Source organism: Scomber scombrus, chromosome 10 (genome assembly GCF_963691925.1).
Source record: "Scomber scombrus chromosome 10, fScoSco1.1, whole genome shotgun sequence".
Classification (NCBI taxonomy): Eukaryota; Metazoa; Chordata; class Actinopteri; order Scombriformes; family Scombridae; genus Scomber; species Scomber scombrus.
Genome location: NC_084979.1, coordinates 9,361,164 through 9,384,219, shown reverse-complemented (window position 1 = coordinate 9,384,219; position 23,056 = coordinate 9,361,164). Strand labels below are relative to the sequence as shown.

The window sequence follows — 23,056 nt, the reverse complement described above, 5'->3', positions numbered from 1 at the left end:
CCTTAAAATTTCAATTGCAATTTATATAATGAAAGATTAATACTGCAAAATATCGTGATACTATGCTGTATTGATTTTTTTCCCCACCCCTAATATACAGACAAGGATATTGTGGGTAACCTTAAGTCATAGAGGCTTGCTGAGGAGCAGATGCACAACATACCAAATTTCAACGTGTGGACCTGTACATAACACAAGTTGATTGATTTATTCAACTCCTGCTGGGAGTTCCACAGCTTGATTATTTTGGGGACTTCTTGACTACTGATTGGATTGTCTTTGAATATCAGGCTTACATGAGTTTAGCATTTACGAACAATTCTTGTTGAATTATTGAGATGGCTAGTGAAGCTGTGGGTTGGTTTAGATATGTCCTCACTTGGCCCAAAACCAAGGCTATGAATTACAAAACACTGTAGTGCCTCACAGTATGAATAACACTGCACCCAGTGAGAGCCAGAGTTCCTGTCTTGGCTATCATGTCACATGAATATTAGAAAAGCTTCTCTCAAATGGACTCTTATGCTTGCTGAATTATTAACCACATGCCTGTTGTTTAGTGGAACTATGCTTCACTGTTTTAAGGGCCATACTGCTGCCTCGTACTGCGGCTGCTTTTTTATGGTCAAAACCTTTTTTCATTTCTTTATCTCACTTTTATCCTCCTCCACTGTGACAGGGACACACAGTTCCTGTATCTATTGCGTGATGTGAAGCATTCTGAGTGTGAATATCTGGACTGCAGCAAGTATCTAAAACTGTTTTTGTGCTGAAATTAAATAAGTAAATTTCCTTTTAGTGTTCATTCCAGTATATAGCGGATTGTGTTAAATAATTATAATGAGAAACTTGCCTTGGAGGCTGACTTTCTTTTTTTTTTCTGCACTCATTACGAATTCAACAGTACATAGTTTCAACAACTTTGTTTTTGAAAATACTGTGAATCTGGGTAAGAATGATATCTTAATTACTTCTTTATCTTTGCACATGAAGTTGGGGTTAAAAGTTAAACTCAATACAAGTTTGAATAAATGGTTTCATTTTTCATATTTCCACCTTATAAAAGTGCTAGCAAGCATCACACACCATCATTATCTATGGCAGAATACAGCTGAAGTAAAATCACCAACAACTCCTCAGTTCTGTTCCAGCAAATAAATAACAAAAAAACCCACCAAATCTTGTGGTAGACTCCATATGTTTAAAAACAGCCCATCTAATATAATTGTTTAATCAATATATCTGTATTATATAGTATTATTTTTAACGGTTTTTAACAAACACCATTTCCCATAAGCCCGAGATCATCGCTGGTTAAATGTCACAGTATGGCGACCAAGTTAAGATTATACATGTACACACTGCAGATACGTTTCCATGGGTGCTGTCGTCTTTTTTGTGTGCTCACATCAAAGCTTAAATTATAATTCCATTTCTAATCTCAAGAGTTGTAGGGGAGTGATTTTATCTTAGAATATTGTAAGTAATCACAGTAGCATGTTTAATTGTTTCAGAAAGCACCATGTTAAACTTCCAACAAGTTCTTATTCCAAATAAAAATCTACATTTTTTTGTTTGCTTATTTTTCCCCTTTTTTGATGTAGCTGTGAGGACCCCACAGTGGTCTCATTAAATGAGGAAACTGTGTTTTGATGTTGTTATGAAGATGTTTTTTTGTCTGAGGCAGCCTCATACACATTGCTTCAGGCCAGCCACAGCACTTTTCTTATGATTTGGGTAGGAGAAACCTGGGATATGGATTTTTAATCTTGTTCAATGTGCTTCCTAGGCCAACCTTAAGGATTTAGATTTTTTTAAGTCAATGTAAAGAAATCGTATCAAAAGAAGCCAATATTGACTGGCAGTCTGTGGCATAAGTCAGTATGTGTCCCCTTGTGACTTTGATCCATTAAACCTTAAAGTGCTTCTGATTATGTCTTTAGCACTGTGTACACTGTGGGCACTGTGTACATACTGTATGAACCTTGCTGGTATGGTAGTATAAGAGGAGCAAACAAACCTACATCTTATCATTTACACAATAGAGCTTGTTTTTTTGTTCCAAGGCAAGAAATTGTCCTCTATCCTCTGGAGTACGCAGGTAGGTTAGTATTCTGTCCGCTGCTCGCAGTTCAAAATCTGGTCTTTGTCTTCACACTCCGCTGAGAATTTTATTCTGCATCACAACATGCAGCAAAAGCCAATAAAAAGAAAAGAAGGTCAAAGAGGAGACTTCATGCTTTGCCACCATGTGGAAAGTAGTTTTATGATACATTATTGCATGGAATTATCAGTTCATCTCACAGAAATAAAGACAGACAAATGGGACGAGAGTTTATAGTCTGGCTTTCTAACTCTGCGAATAGATCACTTTCCCTTACCCCTCACCCTTGTTTGTTGGAGTTGGAGCTCAAATGTCAGTGAATCCGAGTTGGTAATGCCACTAACTGTGTCATACTACCAATATACATTGATGTGTGTTTACTGTGTGTGTTTTGTCATGTGCTTTTATTGGCAAGTTGACAAAAAGTGATGTGATGTTACATGTTGACATATGATGACACTGCTATACTGGGACTACTCAATGACAATAGCCTATCAATGCTCCATTTCTCCTTTCACCCAATGGTGAGCAGACAACTACCTCCAACTGAACATGGACAAATCAAAATAACTAGTCATTAACAAATTAAATATATCCCACCTCGACTGAAGACCACCTCCATCCACAGTAAGACAGCAGAACAGGTCAACAACTTCAAATATCTTGGACTCACTTTAGACAGTAAACCCAGCTTTTATCAACAAATTCGCTGATATCCATAAACGATCCCAGCAAAGAATCCATGTCATCCGCAAACTCAGAGTACTCTGTTACTTTACCATGTTAACCATCTCCAACAATAAACTCACTAGGATCACACATGCTGCTTTCAAAATCATCCATTCCCCCATACACCCAGTCTCTCACCCTTGAACAACAGAGCCATCACACACTTCACACTCACAATAGCAAATGACACTGATCAGCCCTCCAATTAACACTTCACACTGCCATCAGGCCGTAGATACAGGGCCCTTAAATGGAGAATAGCTCGCTTTTGTTTTTTTCCTTCCTGCCATAGCAGCATTGAACAAACTCCCTCGCTAACACAGTGTATAGATCCAGACTTATCAGTGTGTGTGAGTGTGTAGATAAATGTATATGTGTGGGGATACAGGCCGGGAAATTAATTTTGTGTTTATGTATATCAATATGTTAGTGATGTGGCTAACTGTATGTTTCTGTGTGAAACATGTACAGGCTGTGAAAAATGTCCTGCAGGTCAATAAAGACTGTATCTATCCATCCAGGTTTAAACTCAGAACATTGTGGTCATAGGTTATGCACCTGAGAGTCCTGTGGGTTGATTAATTTATACATTTTTAACTTAATAAATAACAAATGTTGCACAGCATATTGGGGTCACATAGATTCTTGAAAACCTTGGCTGGCAGGTGGCGCTAGATGAAAAGTTTTGTCAATCTTTTCACTATATGTCAAGATATTTCACTTAGGTGACCAAAGTGCTAGACAAACAGACATTGAAAATGTGCATTTTGAATGTTGTCTGTCTATATGATGGGTAATGTTAGGTGAAAAAATAAATCATCATGGAATGATGTTGTGTGGTTATGGTAGAATGAACACCAGCGCACATTCATTCTTCAGGACTTCCTAAGGTGCAAGGCCAGCTTAAATGAAATCTTTAGTACTTACCCTTTGTAGTATTGTGAAACATGAAAATGATTTGGCTCTACCTAAAGCACACATCTAATTTACAACACATATTCTTTAGTCAAGAGTAAGGGATGCCAGCATAAAGAGAAGCAAAATGTTCCAAAAAAAAAAAAAGAAAGGAAAAAAAAAAGAGAAATGTCCAATCCAGTCAGCGGTGTGTTGGCAGGCCTGAAGGAATCTAAACCCAGGCACTCACACATTCACACCTGACCACTTATATTGTAACCCTTTTGTTGACAGTGTTCTTAGTTTTATATTCTATGAAAAAGGTTATGCTAAATATAGCTTACATTCCCACAAAAAGATTTTATATTATACATTGCAATGTTGTGATGTGTTTTGGATGACCCACATAGCGTGTGTTCCTTTTTTAAACTAACCTTTGCTCATGGAAATCTGTAATTTTGCAGCACTTAGCTGCATTTTCCTCTCGGGCTTTCTCCTCTGTACACATGCCCTTTCTGCTTCACTTTTTCTCATTCTCTCTTTCATCATCATTTTTCATTTGTTGTGGTGATGCAGTTTTTGTGTGGGACCGCTTCAGTGTGATGACAGGTAGAGATGCTACCATTAGGTAAAAGCAGACAAAAGGTCCGCCGACAGTTCTGAGTGAATGTTGCACCTCCATGATGTTTTCATTTTGTAGAACCTCTTTCAGTTTGTGGTTTTAGGAATTTTAAGGCAGTCAACGGGCCAGACGACAATAATTTCTACTGCCGCTCCCGATGGTCAGTCTGGCCTTTAGCTTAAGAAGTACTATACTCATCATTTTCTTTAAAAGATAAAGTTAAGTGACAATCTTAGAGAACAAGACTGGTTATGTTCTGTATTTTTCTTACTGTCCAAAAATCTCATAAAAACAAACCATTGATTGATTCTGTCGGTCTTTAGAGGAGAGAATAAACAGGGCTTGGATCTTGATTCTGTATCAACTCTCTTTTTCTTCTCTTTTGTTTTCTTTTTCTCTTTTTTCTTTCTTCTTTCATCTCCCTTTTTTATGTCCTCAATGAATTAATGTCATTGAAATAGTGGTGCTACAGTCCAGCACCCTTTTATTCCACTGTGCACACACACAATTTTCATTTTTTATGTCAGATTTTTCTTCTTCAAAAAGGCAAAAGTGGAGCAGTTAACTCCACCAAACAAGCCAGCCAACTGACACACTGCACCACTTTACAACATTTCTTGACAGTTTCTTGGACCCACATCTTTTTCTACTAAAGACATGACAAGTGGTGGTCAGTAAAATATGCTTGTAATCATTCTTATATAAGCAGAAAAATTGTAAAAGAGTTCCTGTTGCAGTTGACTCCCAGCCTTAACCTTAACCCTTTCAAATACTCCCACACACTTTTATCTTCTTTTGCGTGTTTGGTCAGACAGACCTTCATGGAAATGTTTGATTAACTGCCAGTTATGTTTCATATTGCTTTTCAGAGGATTAAAAACAAGAGTTAAAAGCTTGGCAGACAGTAGTTGAGTAAAAGCCTGAACATAATGAAAATATTGCAGCTTTTCCACATATTGAATTGAGAATTGAATCAAATATAATCGTGTCATTCAATGATACCCACTCCTTCCACAATGCTGTCATAACAGAAACTATAGTTTTGCAATGATATCATCAGCTTAGAAAACAGGCCTTTTGGAAATATGAAAGTCATTGCAGAAAAGTGACATTGGCAGGGTATGTGGATGCTTTTGTGACTACATGTAAAAACAGGTTACATGTAATTCAGTGCCAGGAGCAGAGACAGCATCGTATATACTATAAGTTTCTGTTTTCTACTGCCTAGACAGGCTTTCTGCTACTGACTGACTAACACTCACCCATACTCCTGCCTCTAAAGGTAGGCCATGGGATGGATAGAAATAATTGAGAAAAATAAATATATGAAGAAGAGAAAGAAGTTTAATATTGAATGGGTTTGTCTGACAAGCTATCTGCAATGCTTGTTCACATTTGCATAACTTCAGTTGTCGCAATTGTTATGATTCTAAATGAGTTTCACCAGATTACATAATTAGATGGATGAATTAGATTTGTGGTTTCCAAAAAACTAACAAAACAGCACTGCAGCATAGAACAAGAAAACAAGGCTTTTTTCAAAGCTTTTGTAAGGGAGATGTTTTGTATGAACATGCTATTCACTTTCCAGAAAACATTGGGTATGTTTGCTGCTTAGATCAAACACAGTTTTACCATACAAAATACACATTAAACCAAAAGATATCAGATCTGTGGAGAACATTTTAATGTAGTATGATCAATTGGTGACAAGTCAGTTTGGATTGAAATAGAAAAAGAAATACGGAAACTATTCAAGTGGTAGTGGTGGCAGAGAAGTTAAAATTCTATTTTTAGGGTCAAGAGGTAGGAAAGGGAAAAGGAGGGTAAATAGAGGAAAGGAAGTTGCTTTGGGGCTTTGAAAGTCTTAAAGGAAGGGAGGCCAAAATAGGAGGAGGAAACAAGCACGAAGTAATATAGTAATCTTATTGGCTTGATCTAAACCTCTGTCCTCTACCGACTGAGAGAAAAAAGTGGAATGAGAAGTGGAGGGCTGCTGTGGGGCCTTTTTAGTGTGACGAGAGGACAAACAGATGGTACGTAGTTTTCACATTAGCATATCTTAATTGAAGCAACACCACAAGACCACGACACATCAATTTATTGTGAATCTGTCTATGTGGAGGACAGAAAGGTAGTGCCTTGACAAATGTTGTCACTGATACACCAGAAAGCCACTCTGTAGCAAAGATAAAAAGGTTTACTAGAGCACTCCACAGGGTTTTCCCTGCATATCGAAGGCACCCCGTATATAAGTGTTTGTTTTCACCACCCACACCAGGCTTTATTGCTGTTTGGGTGGACTTCACAATCCCAACAAGCATAATAAAGTTAAACAACAGTTTCCCCCTGTTGTGGCTCCTCCACGGACCTGTACCACTTTAGCATCATATTGAGCCAGGGTAAACTCTGCTTCACCAACAATATTCAAACAATCTGCAGTATTTTCTTTGATAGGATCTATCTCTGTTGCTGATTTAACACAGTATTGATTAAAACTATTCCCAGTTTTAGAAAACCCTAATTCTTTCCTCAAGAAAATCTTCTGGCAACTTTTTTTCAGTTTCTTTGCACTGGAACAAAATCTGTATGATATTGTCTGAGAGCAAAAACCACTCATTGAACAAGGAAAGGAGTGACATTAACACGTTTGATGTTTTCGTTTATTGCAGCTTGGACATTTTCCTAATTTTGGGCAGTACAGACCAACTTCCTGGTTTAATTATGACTTACTGTACCTTCATCATCTGATTGCTCATGTTTGTTACTGCCAGACCTTGTTTTAGGGGCTTTACTTGGGTTGGGTATGTTATTGTAAAAGACGGAAATCATGGTCAAAGCTGTGACACTAAGTACCTAGTTTTTTTTTACCAGAATTTTTTCCCCCACAAATAATCCAAGGACATGATTACAACCCTTGCAATGTGAACCTCATTGCTGACTGATAGTGACATTTTCTCATAGTTAATAGCATGGCATCATTTGAGGCACCTAAAATTAGCTGACCCTTAACTGCCATTTGGTGCCATTAGGCTGACTGATAATCAATCAATCAATCAATCAATCAATCAATCAATCAATCAATCAATCTTTATTTGTATAGCGCCAAATCACAACAAAGTTATCTCAAGGCACTTTACACATAGAGCAGGTTCTAAACCAAACTCTTCAGGTTTTAATTTTAAAGAGACCCAACATTCCCACATGAGCAAGCACTTAGCGACAATGGCAAGAAAAAACTCCCTTTTAACAGGAAGAAACCTCAGGCAGAACCAGGCTCAAAGTGGGTGGCCATCTGCCTCGACCGGTTGGGGTAGGGGGAGAGAGAGTAAGAATAGGAGAGAGAGAGAGAAGCACATAGTTCATAAACATTGAAGCTAGAAGGTCCGGGACTGGAATCTGTCATCCGGACGTCTACAGGCCCAGATTGCCTGTGAGACGAGAAAGCACAGACAACTCCGGGGAAGATGTGTAGGTTACTGAATGCATTAATAGTACATGAATGTTATTGGATATAGATGGATGGATAGAGAGAGAGAGAGGAGGAGAGAGGAGCTCAGTGCATCATGGAGGTAGGAGTCCCCCGGCAGTCTAAGCCTATAGCAGCATAAACTAGGAGCTGGCTAACTATAAGCTTTATCAAAAAGGAAAGTTTTAAGCCTACTCTTAAAAGTAGAGAGGGTGTCTGCCCTCCGGACCGAATCTGGGAGATGGTTCCACAGGAGAGGAGCCTGATAACTGAAGGCTCTGCCTCCCATTCTACTTTTAGAGATACTAGGTACCACAAGTAGGCCTGCGTTCTGGGAGCGCAGTGTTCTGGTAGGTACATAAGGTACTATAAGCTCTTTAAGATATGATGGAGCCTGATCATTAAGAGCTTTAAAAGTGAGGAGAAGAATTTTAAATTCTATTCTTGATTTTACGGGAAGCCAATGCAGTGAAGCTAAAATAGGAGTAATGTGATCTCTCTTTCTAGTTTTTGTCAGAACGCGTGCAGCTGCATTCTGGACCAGTTGGAGAGTCTTTAGAGATTTATTAGTACAGCCTGATAATAATGAATTACAATAATCCAGCCTTGAAGTAACAAATGCATGGATTAGTTTTTCAGCATCATTTTGAGACAGAATATGTCTGATTTTTGAAATGTTACGCAGATGAAAATAGGCAGACCTTGAAATTTGTTTTATGTGGGAATTAAAGGACAGATCCTGGTCAAATATAACTCCTAGGTTCCTTACAGTAGTACTGGAGGCCAAAGTAATGCCATCCAGAGTAGTTATATCATTGGATAATGTGTTTCTGAGGTGTTTAGGGCCAAGCACAATAAGTTTTTTCTGAGTTTAACAGCAGGAAGTTACAGGTCATCCAGGCCTTTATGTCCTTAATGCATGTTTGTAGTTTAGTTAACTGGTTGATTTCATTAGGCTTTATTCTGTGTTTCCGAATAATGTTTCCTAAAGGAAGCATATATAAGGAGAATAGTATTGGTCCAAGCACTGAACCCTGAGGAACACCGTGTTTAACTTTTGTTTGCAAGGAGGATTTATCATTAACATTTACAAACTGAAATCTATCTGACAGATAGGATTTAAACCAGTTTAATGCTGTTCCTTTAATACCAATTAAATGTTCAAGTCTCTTTAACAGGATTTGATGATCAATAGTGTCGAAGGCAGCACTATGATCTAACAGGACGAGGACAGAGAGAAGTCCATTATCTGATGAACTTAAGAGGTCATTTGTAACTTTTACCTGTGCAGTTTCTGTACTATGATGAGCTCTAAATCCAGACTGAAAATCCTCAAATAAGCTGTAAAAATAAATTTGCTGGGCTGATGTATCTATTGATATTAGCTTGATATCAGTATCAGTATACACAATATGTTAGACAGTAGGCAATGTCATTGTACTTTGAGGTCATTTAGAAAGCATGCCATTAGTTTTTACCAATATTGGATTATTGGTTTACTCTAGTACTGGCTGTACTATTCGACAAGCAATCTCTGGGAAGTGGCATGCAGAAGTACATGATTGTTTAGTATTAAAAATGGAAATGAAATGAATCTTGCAAGTCGCCACTTCAAATTCCTTCACTCTTATCTAAGTTGGCAGTAAAACTCTTTCTTTAAATTCACCCTAGTCGTAATCATCTTTATCACTTTCTTCTTTCCCACTCAACCTTGTCCCAAAACCACTGCCTCAGTTTGTCTGATGCTGAGCCATTTTCTTGCAGTTTTTCCCCCACTTCCTTGGTTTCACATCTCTTGCCAAGTTGCTACTCAACTGACTCTGAGGTACCACACCACTGCTGTAAGGAAATTTTGGGGTAGTTTTCTAATCTATGCACAGCATCTGACTGGAACCCAAGTGTGATGCATAATGAATAACAAGAAATAAATGATGAAAAAGTTACAGACACCTGGGCACCATCTGTGTCAAGAAAGTTCTGTTTGATTTCCCCCCACCCTTTCTCTCCTTTCATACCTATCCTACTTTCTTTCTGTGTTTCATGGTAAGAAAACATATTTTCAATGAAAGCTGCCATTGCAACTGAAGACATTTGTAGAACAGAGTTGAAGCCTTGCTGCAACCTCAGAGACTTTCCCAAACCTTTTTCCTTTTTTGGATTTAGATGTAAGCACTTTTTTTTGTAGTAAGTCAACTGTTCGAGAGAGTAAATGGTTCGGCTGGGGTGAGTCATGGAGGGGAGGAAAACATGGGAATATACTCCATCATCTTCTTTCCTTCTTAACCCCCTTTATTAACTTTAAAGATAAAGGTGCTGCCTCTGCCCTGAAAATGCATGAAAAGCTGTCTAAAGCATTCTACCCATTCTTCCCGTGAACTAATTTGCTTTATATATTATTGTTGTTTTATATGATTGAAAAATAATCCTTTATTAACTTAAATGTGCTGCTCCCTCAGGTCCCCAAGATACAATTGATTTGAAATAGACTTAATGTAAAAATCTATTTTCTTTTCATTCATGCTATTTAGCTGATCCCATCGTGATCCATGTTATGTTGCTGATTTTATTAATGTGGTAAAAAGATTATGTTTGACTCCTGTGGTTCTTTAAACAATGTAGCAGTATAAATATAATGACATGGTTATAACACTGTTTACTCAAGTGTCTTAAATCATTTTTAAACTGAATTAATTGTGAAGCTACCATTGGACAATATCAGAACAGATTGGTTCATTCCTTAATTCCTTGAATTTAAAGCATGATTGTGGGACTTTTACATATAAATGAATGTCCGTTACATTCAAGCCCTTGACAAATGAGTCCTCACAATGCTGATTAGGTCTATCATCACCAGGTAAATCTCTTTGTATTTCACAGTATTAAGTTTTTAAATCTGGTGTCTGTGGTAACATTCCTGCACTGGCACGATGCATTTTAGTAAAGCATTTACGTCAACCAGCAATGACTGGTTTGGAATACGCACCCAGTTCTGTTTGTACAATGTAGATACTGTATACTGCACTGCATATAGTCTGTGCGGTCACAAATATTGAACCCCAAGCGGACATGGGCAGATGACGAAGTTTACATCCCTCTTGGACCCCTTTGGCATTGCATAGATGATTGCACGACTTGAGTTACAAATTACTGTTTCGGAAATGAATTGTGTGGGTTCTCTGACCTGCCACAACAATGATTAAGGCTGTTTAGGAAACTAAAATTAATTGATTAAAGTTAGGGAAGGATGATGGTTTTGTCAACAGAAGCCACGATTGACCTTTGGTTGGGGTCCATAAGATATCCTGCGACATTCTAACAATGTAATGTTACTCCCACCTTTGCCTTTGAGAAACAAGAGTCATATTTCAACAGGTCAGGAGAACAAAAACATAGGTTGTTTAAAATGTTTGGACAAACGACCAATGCTGCAGGTTTCCTGAAGAGGAGGTATGCATTTTTGCTTGAACCCTTGTATTAATCTACCTTCTGTAAGCTTTCAAATTACAAACATAAAATTCTCATGCTTCCTGTAGCTCCTACAAGTCTGAAAAGCCATGATAATAATAATTAATGAAAAAGGTTTACTACCTAAGTTTAAACAACATGCAGTTAACACCTTAGAACATCACAAGCTTTACACAAGCAATTTTTAGTTTGGAACTATGAAACTGGATTGCATAAATTATACAGGTGTTAATGATATTATGGTGATAGCAGAGTTTACACATCTGTTGCCCCAGTTTGAACTCTACGGTCTGTTTCTTTAGAGCAAACGTGCTGTTGTTATGCTGTTATTCTTCAGTATCTGTAAGTTGGAAGCTGCAATAAACTGTCATACCACTTGGTTAACCATGATAATTATGAACCAAAACATACATCACTTAATTCCTCTCACACAATACCAACATTAACAACTCACCTTCAGATTGCTGAACCAGCCTACGGTAGTGAATGGAGCTTCCTGTATCGATTGTCACTGGTGCTGCTGAAGGTGCAATCATTAACCCTGTCAGAGAGAAAGATTGTGACGGTGTTCAGGCTAGAGGTAAGTCAACGTACGCAGCGCATCAAACACCACTTTGCTCACCTTCCAAATGGTCCGTGATTTGTGTTGATGTCAGGAGGGTCGTCACTCGTTATTGGATGACCTGCCTGAAAGATGACAATGTCTACATCATTGCTCATACAGTGCGCCTCATCTACGCTGCAGCACTTTTCTGGAGGAGCATGTTTTCCAAGTTGAATGGTTGTCATTTTCGGTTAAGGCCTGGAAAACGATGCTGGCAGTGTAATGGAACATTGCGCCTAGGTCACAACCAGCTAAATGGAATATTGAAAAATGGACGTGTCTGCCTGTTGCGTGTCATGTTGTCAGGTGACTCACTGCTCCTCGGGAAATATTGCATTGTGATGCACCAAGGAGATAAATTACATTTCTTTGGGTGGGTTAGGGATGATGGTTGAGTGGAATATCATCTGTAACTCATTTGTATTCAGAGTAGCACTTTGCCTATTTATCATAAAATGCATGCAAAAATAATAAAACAATTTTGTTATGTGTTTGCAGACAGCAGTCTCCTCAAGAGTATCGATGGAGCACATTTGATCTGCGTGGTGAAAAGCCATCCTGCACTGGTTACCATGATGCAACTCCTTCCAGAGAATATCCTTGTGTCTGGAGATGAGAACATTCCTGGACTTGCAGCCTCTCCAGCAGGTAAACTATCCTCTTGCCCTCATTTATGTGAGCCCCAGCTCCTATTACTCAGGAAGTGTAAGGTCAAACTGTGAGTAAACACACTCCCTTCCAATAACCAATGCTCTTTCAAGATGTTTTAAGATCTTTGACTACTTCAGTAAAAAGTCTTGGCTGACGAGAGTAGCCGTTTTGAGTACTGTAAAACTCAAAAAATGTATGAGAAGTCTGAGTCAGTTTGTGTTGACAGTTGGAAGATAACACTTTTTAAGTCAAATGCCTTCAGCTCAAATAGTGGCCTGTCACTCTCATTAAGATTATTTTAAAAATGCTGATTTGAGCAAAGTGTGGGAGATATTCTAAAAATAGCAGAAAAACGATGAGTAAATGGTAAAACTACTCGTTGTGCCATGACTGAAAATTATTTCACAATCCACATTATTCAGGTTTCAGTGTTGAGTCACAGCTCACCCGAGGTTCACCTCACACTTATGCATTTCACTCACCTCCAGCATTTCCTCCTGGCTTTATAGTGCTTGTTGTCCATGTCTCTTTTTCCCCCTTTTCTTGGCCATTTTAACATACATAAAAAAAAAAAAATCAGTCTCTGTTGATGAAAGCAGTCATATGTAGGGTGTCTGATCCCACAGTAAGTTTTTGCTCACCATGCATCTTATTCCAGCTTGTGAAAGTAGTAGAAGAGATTCACTGATCAATAGTGGAGCTGCATTGATTCTTGTGCTTGAAAATACTGTATCCAACTCTTGATGTACATTTAGTCCCCATACAGCTAGTTGAAATGAACAAAGATATAATACATAATAATAATACATTTGATTTTAAGCAACCTTCATGTAACCCAAGGACACTTTACATAGAGAAAACAAGCCAAAAACAATGCTCAACCCAACATCTTAAGCACATATCAAGTGCAATCTTCCATAGCAGACTTCAGCAGCAACTAGCTTGTCTTTCCCCAGCTGTCAAAATAACATACAGGACATTCATCATGGTATTTATTTGTGGCATTTTTTTTGGGAACTTGGTTCTATCAGAAGTTGAAATGTACTTAGAAAGTAAGTTTCTAAGGGAGAATGTAATGAAGTCTGACAGTGCGGAGCTATAATCATTGGGAGTCAGTGGGAGGTATGGTAGCAGGCTAATCCTCTTCATGTTCTGGGGCTGTGAGCAGCAGAGACCTAAGCTGCCTTTTAAGACCACAGCCACCGGCTTGATATTCACACCGCATTCAGAACAGTCCAACTCTGTGCTCCAGAGACAAGGACTGCAATGAAACGCTTGATGGCTACATTACTCTTGAAGAGATTACAATCACACTGGCTATTTTCTCTTTGTTGTGTCTAAAAGGGGTGATTGCGGACTTCAAAGGCTTTCCTGATTCATCCATTGGCAGAGGTGCTTTCTCCAATTGATTCGATTCAATTTACGCCAAATATCCAAGTGTAAACAGATTTTGTTGGATTGTTTGACAGCATAAGTGCGTGGTTTAAATATTTAGTGATTGGCATGAGGTAGCTTACCACAATTCAATGGAGTAGTCATTCAGAAGGAGTTGCTGTCTCTCAGTTACAAGTTCCAGTCAAATATATTCATAATCATGGAGCGAAGTTTGACCTTGTAAAAATTTGCTGCCAAAGACACTGTGTATTTCCTCACCCAGCTGTTGGATATCTTTGTGAGGTCGTATGAAATATGGCAATACATGACTAAATGCTAGTGGATTTTGTCTACAGTATTAAAAAAACAAGCTTGGTTTTGGTAAGTTATAGCATTGGCAGTATGCTAGAAGTCTACAATGTTTAACAATGTTATAATGTATTAGGCACATTTACATCCTCCCTACCAATCATTCACATCCCTTATTATTTTACTCTCCATTGCCTGTGTTTTATCTACTGTACTGTCATCAAGCCAGCAGTTCTAACGAGTACAACTATTAGCCAACATTTTGGCCGTTAGTGAAGACAGTAAACTTAAGTTACTATCACAATTTTCCATGTCAGCTGGTAAAAGAGACGTTCCCAGCTGTGAGTGAAATGTGCAGCCGGCGTAGACATTAAATTGAAAGTTATTTATGTAACTACAGTCCTATGAATTCCGGATGACCTGCAGGTATGTCATCTAATCATCAGCATAGCTGGAATATACCCAGTGTTGACAGTCAAGGGGAAGATGGTGATTTTGAGCTAGTGCTAGCTGAAAAGTCAGGGGATCATCAAAGTTCACCAAATTGCATAGTAATCCATCCAACAGTTGTCGAGACATTTCACTCGATTCACCAGTCTTTTAGATTGTACCAAAATCTGTGCCGATCCACCTAGTACTGTGAGATGTATTATGAGATGTTTCACTGGATAAAGTGAAAACATTAACCTGTTGATAGTGCAAGATGATAGGCCAGGGGATCACCACAGTCATTAGGATTCATCCTTTTGGCATCATGGATATTTCATTACCACATTTCACGTGACCCCATTCAATAGTTGTTGAGATATTTTAATGTGGACCAAAGTGGTGGATCGCTTGTCACACTGGCATTGCCATCCATTGAGCCATCCGCTAGCCTGGCTAAAAATGCAAACAACAGGAATGAAGGTCAGTGCTGAACATTCATTCTTTGAGCATATAACATTTTAAAGTGGAGCGTCTCTGGAGTCCAGGGTGAGGCAGATGTTTTAATAATTAAAGCTGCCATGTAACTGCAAGGGTTTCTGGAAACCAACCATTTGGCACTGAGTTGACACCACTGTTTTACTGATTAAGTAATATGGTGACATTCAGCATACTCAGCGAACACACACACACACACACACACACACACACACACACACACACGAGTGCAGTCAGCATGTTTATGACACTGTATCAAACCATGTATTTTCCACTTTACCTCTCTCTTTTAGGCTTCTACAACTTCTGGTATGCCATGATACATTTTCTGGGGGCGATGGGGATTGTCAGTGAATTTTATAAATGGGTCACAAACAGGAATATACTGACATTTTCAGCTGTTTCACCCTTTTATCACACTAGATGGTGGTTTTCAGCTGTTTTCCTTCCACAGCAAGCTGTACCGAGTTGAAATAAAATTAACAAATTGTAGAGGGATGTCTGAAGTGCTCTAAAAATAAGTGAAGAAAATCATATAAATGTCATGGCATGGTCATACTTTGACGCTATGTTTGCACTGTTACCAGGAGATGCTCTGCTGAGGCCTCAGCTGCTCAAGATGCTGCCCTTCACCCTGAACAGACTGACCATCTCCCTCCAGCCGTCCCTGGAGAAGTTTGAGAGCCAGCTGCTGCAGCTGATCAATGCGGACTGCCATAACACGGTAAGCCCAGGCTTTTCGAAACACACGGCCTTGATAGCCCTTGCACATGCCACATAGGGACAGTAACAGAGTTCATCACGAGAGGTGTGCATTGCAAGTGAAGGAATGACCTCTTTTCTACAACCATGTCCAATCATCTTATGATCTACTGTGTATTTCTCATCTACAGTGTGACCACTTGAATTGCTTGTGCACCTAAAAATAGATTGTCTATTGAGAAAAACTGCATTTACAGGGTGAAGGGAAATATTGAAGTATGCATACTAGTAAAGACAATCTGTCCGTTGAACATATTACTTACATCTTTTAAACACAGATGGTGTGCTTACATGGGAAAAAAGGAACCTTACAGGGAACCTTTTGTGATATAAAGGCACATACACATTCCGATAACATTTCATCCTTCTGAGGTACACTCCTCAAATTAAAGATGGCCACGATGGCCTTGACACACCTCTGCCAAGATTATTTTCTCCTGCCTGATGCTTTCCTTTATCTCACTTTCCGTTTCTTTAGCCTGCAAACACAAGCCCGTTTACAGCTGCCACTGCAATTTAAGGCACATCACCTCCTGAACTAAATGGGGCTTATCTATCCTCTTCCTTTTTTCTTGTCTACGGAAACCCCAGATGGTTAACCATATTTGACAGGTGCAACTATGGACCAGCAATTATTTGTACAGTGGCATTGCATGGGTCCTATCTGTTCATTTCAGCCTAAATGAGATGTGTCTTTGGTAGGGATGAGAATTGATATGACAATGCTGTCGCTCTGTATCTCCCTCCTGCTGTTCTTTGATAGTGCTGAGCTGGATCTTCCATTTCAAACACAGAGAATCAGGGCAGTTGTTTTAGAATTTATTAAGTGGAGCAAATGGTACGCACTAGTGTCTCCACCTTGTAAATTTATACACTATACCAAGTGCACCTAAGATGGAATAACTGCCTAAAGATTTGTTCCACAAAACTGCTGCTGGCACTGAGCTTTGAATGTGTGAGGAAAAGCCTATGCCATAAGAAGGTGGTTTAAAGTTTAGCTATGTGAAAAAATATGGTGTCAGTGTTTTGCAATTATATTGCAGTAACTTATTTTCAGAAATTGTGGCCTGGGAAAATCCAAAGAATAACTTACAGTGATGACATTTTTTGCACATTTATTTCATTTAGCAAAATACTAACACATTTACTGCCAAAAAGTATATTTATGCCATTTAAAATGTCATAGTACCTGCTTTTTAAAATACACATAATCCAAAAATGATCATCCAACACATGAACACATATCAAATAGTCCTCTGTTTTACTCCAACATATTTCAAAAATATTTTATTTTATTTACTACAGATTTATATGAGTGAGCACAAAGCAAAATGTGTCAAATAACAAGTGACCTCTGATGACTCACACAAAAGCTCAGAGAGAAAGCCATAATTTGACATAATTTTGACCACATTACAACATCTGACAAGGCTTTCAAAATGTGAAATAATTGATGGTGTAAGAACCCCTGCATGCTTTTTATTCTGATCTACACGTTCCTATGCATGCAGCCCCAAACTCCACTGAATGGATTTTAGGTGTATTTATGTGCATTGGTTTAAAAAAAAAAAAAATTAACTGAATTAAAATAATGAAAGTGCTATCGTAAAATATATACAGAATATAATTTTTAACAAGCGGGTAAAATGTTGCTGCTCTGGGTAGCAGTTGAGATAGGCTGCCTGGTTGAGCCTTTTTTCTTTTTCCTCTTTCCTTTAAGTTACTGTATATTATAGAGGGTATTATATTGACCCCGCCTTCGGCCACCCTCAAAGCCTTATGGGAGGCGCTGTCCTTTCAGGGGTCCATCCCCCTTTCCTTTCTGAACCACCTGTAGACCCTCGAGAGCTAGCCAGTTCTTTAGGGACAAGCAGACCTATTTAAATTCCATTATATTTAAAAGGAGACTTTATGGACAATCAGCTCTCGGTAACTTTCCATGCTGCCCTGCCGCAGTGCAGTGAGTCCCGGAGTGCCACCATAGCAAAGAAGCAGCATTATCATTGTCTCTAGAAGGGCCCAGTGCAGATTCAGTGACCATAAAAAGAAGGAGAGGAGAGAGATTATTGAATGACTTCGTAAAGGAACACTAAAGAAAAATTGTAGCTTACCATTTGGTGAGGCACATTCAAAAACTATACTCCCAAGGGTACAAACCCCACCACCAATGCCATCCTAAGAACAATGACTATTGTCACCCTCTTGGGGCTGCTAGTGGGAGTTTTTGTTATTAGAAAACATTTTTATATATGAGATCAAAAGATCTGTCTTGACCTTTGAAACAGAAGAATTACAAAGAAGATATTGCAGCTTTTATCCACAGTACACTTTTTCCACAAAGTCTTCAAAGTGACTGACAGGATGCCCAATACATTGGTATCTTTAAAAAGCACTAATTAAAACAGATACAAAATTCAATGATATTAAGTCATTAAAATTGGAAAAGTTGTGAAAAATTTAAATGATAGACTAAAGCACCTGTGAGATATGACAAAAGTATATCTCTTGGGTGTGTGGGTACCCCAGTCGGTAGGATTAAGGTTAGATACAAATGGTGGAAAGTGGGCCACAACTTTGCCTTCCTTTTCCACTATGAGGTAAGTGACACGTTAGCATGGATCATTTTCTCATTTTGGTGTTCACAGTTTTTTTTTATCTTTAGTGAGATGTGCTGTCAAGGTCTTCACAACCAGCCTAAGTTGTGTAGATTAGTTAAGTATTCCAGACTTTTATAACTTCAGTGCTATGACGACATTCTCACGTCTGTGAGAGGTGTTAATACATGCAGAAGTCAGCTTGATTGCAGCTTTTAATTAAAGTGTGCGTGTGAGAGAGACACATAAACGCAGACAGAGGAAGAAAGAGTGTGTGTGATCTGTGTGTGACCTTTAAAAGTGTGACTCCAGCTGGATTGTCATCAAGCTGTCTCTGAAGTGATGCTGACACCTCAGCCGCCAACTCAGTTTTACCGTTGTGTGTGTGTCTGTGTGTCTGTGTGTCTGTGTGTCTGTGTGTGTGTGTGTGTGTCTACATGTCAGTGTGTCTGTGCTTAAATTGGTATCGAGGCAGAAATGGAGTGACAAAAATGAAGAGGAATGGGGTGGCGGATGAATGTACAGTGCAGCATGAGACGAATCCTTTATGCTGCCTGCTAGTCTGACATACAGTCTTCACATAATCTCCCCTTAAGTATTTCTATTTTTAGCCCGACAAACTATCACAGCGTGGCTTCTTTTCACAGTCCACTTTCCCATATATTACAGAGCAAGTGCCCTAGTTGATATGCTTTTCATGTGAACTACTATAGCTACTTTCCATAGCTTTATAGCATACTTTAATGAGCACGAGAATAATTTGAACTCTGGTCTCAAACTTCTCAAAACACACTCTGACCTCCATTTGAAAAATCTCACATTATTCATCTTTAGGGTTGCTTGAACATGTCTGCCTTCCCCAAGTTTGAGTGAAGCTAGAGGCTACATCACCTCAAATGACCTATAGCAACCTTGCACCTACATCTTCAATAAAATCTATTACTCTTGATAAAAGGGCCTGTGATTTTGTCAGAAATTATGCAACATCTTGGCTTATGATCAAAAGAGCGTGGAGAACAGAAGATGATGAAGAGGAGGAGAGGAGCAGCTGAGGACCGATGCCACGCCGCAGGCAGAACAAAATGCCTTAGGCTGATTTAATGAATGGAGAAAGACTCTGCCAACAAAGCTCCAGGAAGTTTTCATTTGTCCTAAAAGAGGAAAACTCGCTCAAAGTAGGACTGCCCCTGTGGATGCAGTACTATAAAAAAGACAAGGAGGTTGAACATTTCAGAAATAAGAGGTGTCTCACACATTGTTCTCTGAGGACACTGAGTTTGGATGCACCTCCAAATGTGCCAGCTGAGTGCCTCCTCCTTATCATAATTAGGCCCGTAACCACTGTAACCGACGCAGTACAAAGGAGTGGGGTTTAATGCACTTGCCTCACATCAAATATTCATGAAATGCTGGTCTTCGTAATGATTGACGATCCAATGATGCGACAAAATAGACTGCGAGTGGTTATAGACCCTATAAGTCAGACAAGACAGAGATTGCACGGGGATTGAAAGAGGAAAGATAGCTTCATAAACTTTAAAAGTCTCAGAGTCAATGCTTTTTTAATGTTTCTTCCGTTGTTGTAATGTGTTAAGAGAATCTGAACTTATTGAACAATATGACCTCCAGGAGACAGATGAAAGAGAAATGAGGTTTCTTTGCACACACAGACCTGATGAAGAGTATTTACCGTATCAGTGGGAATCGTCAATCACTAACGGAATCTTGACTATTGTACGTTTTGCATTATTCAGAGGTCTAGTTTAATACATTTTAAAAGTATTAATAAGCAGTGATAACCACAATTACATCTGAGAATTCTTCATCATCACCATATCTTTTCTTGATTAAAGCATTACTCAAGAGTGACTCATAGTTTCAAGGTGGGATCATCATTGTGATCTAATGCAAATCTACATTGCCTGTAAATTGCAGTGTAAATTCCAGAAATTGCCTTCAATATTAGCAAGTTTATAAGTTAACCGATCCTTATAATGCAGGATGAACCAGACTGAAATAAGTCACAAAGTCTGCAGTAAGTGAAATGCTAACAACCATGACTAACTTATTGCTTTCAGTGATGTTTGGAGCCCTGCCTTGAACTACTGACAGCTGAACAAAACACAATAGCCACAAAAGCATTTCTAACAAATTGGAGGAACTGTCAAAGACTGCATTTTCTGAGCAAACAAAAATGCTTCCACTGGGTCTTGGAAAAGAAACATAGCCCCACCTAAAAGTCTTGTTTTTGCTTACATCCATCTTCTCACCTTGCTGCAGTGATGTAGAAGTGCACTCAAGGGTGTCTCAGTACACAGCGACATCACTGTTGAGTGCAGTTACAACAGAGTATACTTCAGATGTCAGGTGAAAGAGGTGAAACAGACTTGATAGCGTTAACCAGAGAGGCAGTAAAACACGGCTCTTCAGCCAGGTTGTCTTAAGTATAGTGCTGTCTCATGTCTGTGGCTTTCTGAAAAGTTTTTTAGTGGTTCCAAAATGTTAATTAACTCAATATGTATAACCTCCTTTTGCCAGTTGTGCTCATGCTATTTTTGTCTTGCAACTAGTTATTGGTTAAAGGATATTGGTTTTAATACTTGTATATTGATAGAAAATGCCATGAAAAGACCAACATATCAGAGTCCTGCTAAGTATGTTTCTGTGTATTCACAGCCTGGTATCTCTTATTCCACTGTGCCATAGAGTTAAATTGTTGTCCAAAACTATTACAAATACACTGATGAACCACGACATTACAACAATGGCATTGCATGTTTCTGTCCTGTTGGTATTCATAGCTGAATTCATTAGTAGAAATAACTGTACTAAACTATAATGGACTGCTGGTGGTGTAATACTGTATATGCAGTGGATCAATGTGACATGTCTTATGCTCAGGGACAAGCGCTATGAAATAAGAAGGGAAATGGGAAGACAGCGGTATTAGTGTGTGTTTGACTTAATATTTTGGGATGTGAATTATGGGAGTGTTTCAGCAGTAGGGCAACAGTGATCTATCGGTGGAAGCGCTGTGCCAGTTAAAATCTGTTAAGGAGTAGGGGAGTGGGAGGATGAGAGCGGCATGCTAATGATGCTGCCACTGTTTCTTGCCATGGATGACTCACCCTCAATATGGGGGAGCTAACATCCACTGTGTGGGTAGCAACACACACACACACACACACACACACACACACACACACACACACACACACACACACACACACATACACACACACACACACACACACACACACACACACACACACACACACACACACACACACACACACACACACTCAGAAATGTAGATGACTTAAACCTCCTCTCTATGATTAAGCTAAAACCCAAAACATTCATGTAATGCTCACTCTGCTCCGCTGCAGATTTGTTGTGTAGGTCACTGTCCTGACTGCTGTATCATTAATTGGTTAAAACTGACAAGTTCTTCATGACTATGTGACAGATGTGCGATACACACAAACACTCAGAGAAGCATCTCAGAGAAGCGTCTTTTGTTTGCTGTTTTTTCAAAGACGAGAAACATGCCAGAGTTGTGTAACTCACTTGATAATTGGCTTATACAAAACTCATTTGGGACATAATTTCACCTGCTTTCTCTTTCTCACACTCTCTTGCGCTTTATTTCTGTCTCTCTCTCTTCCTCTCCCTCTCAAACACACGCACTTGCGCACACACACAGACTCACACCCCTTGAGATGACAGTTGCCATCTGTAGTTATTACTTTTACAACAGCCTACACGTTGATTTCACAAAGCACTGACACAAAAACTTACTGATGAATAGCTGATGCTTTTTAATGGTGCCATCCAGAAAAAAATCTACTTTGCAAAAACTATGCACATTGTAGACACATTCTACTGCAGTGATAGCTGCCACGCCATTCACGTTGCTATGGTTACAAACTTGCATTTACTGGCACCAAGGAATAGCTTACAAATGACTGCTGAGCCCAAGAAATGAAAATTAAATTAGTCAGATTGTGAAACAAGGAATACATATTGAACTGTACAGTGAGTATGTGTGTATTTTAGTACACAAACAAAATCATGCCATAACTAATAAGAGTCAGTGGGGGGGGGCAAATCCTGTTAACAATCGCTGTGGTAACAGTAGAAAACATACATCAGCTTGAACATGAAATAAATATTTGATATTCTTATGGTCTTCTGGTGGATTCAGCATGATGGATTATAACCACAGAAAAGAGTTAGTTTTGTTGTACTGGTTCACACAAATATGTTCCCTACTTTGCATTAGTTAGTGCAAATGGGATAGGATGATTGTGGAACCAAGCATGTACCACTTGTCAAATGTCGGTTTATTCTAAGCTAAACAAGTCAAGACTTTCAGTTTACACCTTTGAGTTAAGCGCAAGATGTTATCTCAGACATCACACTTCACACGCTTCAGACACATTTTACGACTGGGTGTACGTCAAACTGGTGCCCCTGGCCCCCAAAGAACACCAGTCTCAGTGGGATCAGATCCATTTTTATCCAGTGAGCGAATGTTGACCGGAGTGATAGA

At 39.0% G+C, this 23,056-nt stretch overlaps 2 protein-coding genes across 2 annotated transcripts in view; both read left to right on the top strand.

Annotated features, from left to right (window-relative positions):
- Nucleotides 1-23,056, top strand: part of LOC133987421 (L-rhamnose-binding lectin SML-like) — a 277,548-nt gene that overhangs the window by 84,357 nt on the left and 170,135 nt on the right. The gene's annotated exons all lie outside the window — the stretch shown is intronic.
- Nucleotides 1-23,056, top strand: part of nphp4 (nephronophthisis 4) — a 164,583-nt gene that overhangs the window by 25,011 nt on the left and 116,516 nt on the right. The window contains exons 5-6 of the mRNA XM_062427444.1: nt 12,386-12,535; nt 15,733-15,869. Coding sequence (XP_062283428.1) covers nt 12,386-12,535; nt 15,733-15,869 — 287 coding nt within the window. The remainder of the gene's footprint in view (nt 1-12,385; nt 12,536-15,732; nt 15,870-23,056) is intronic.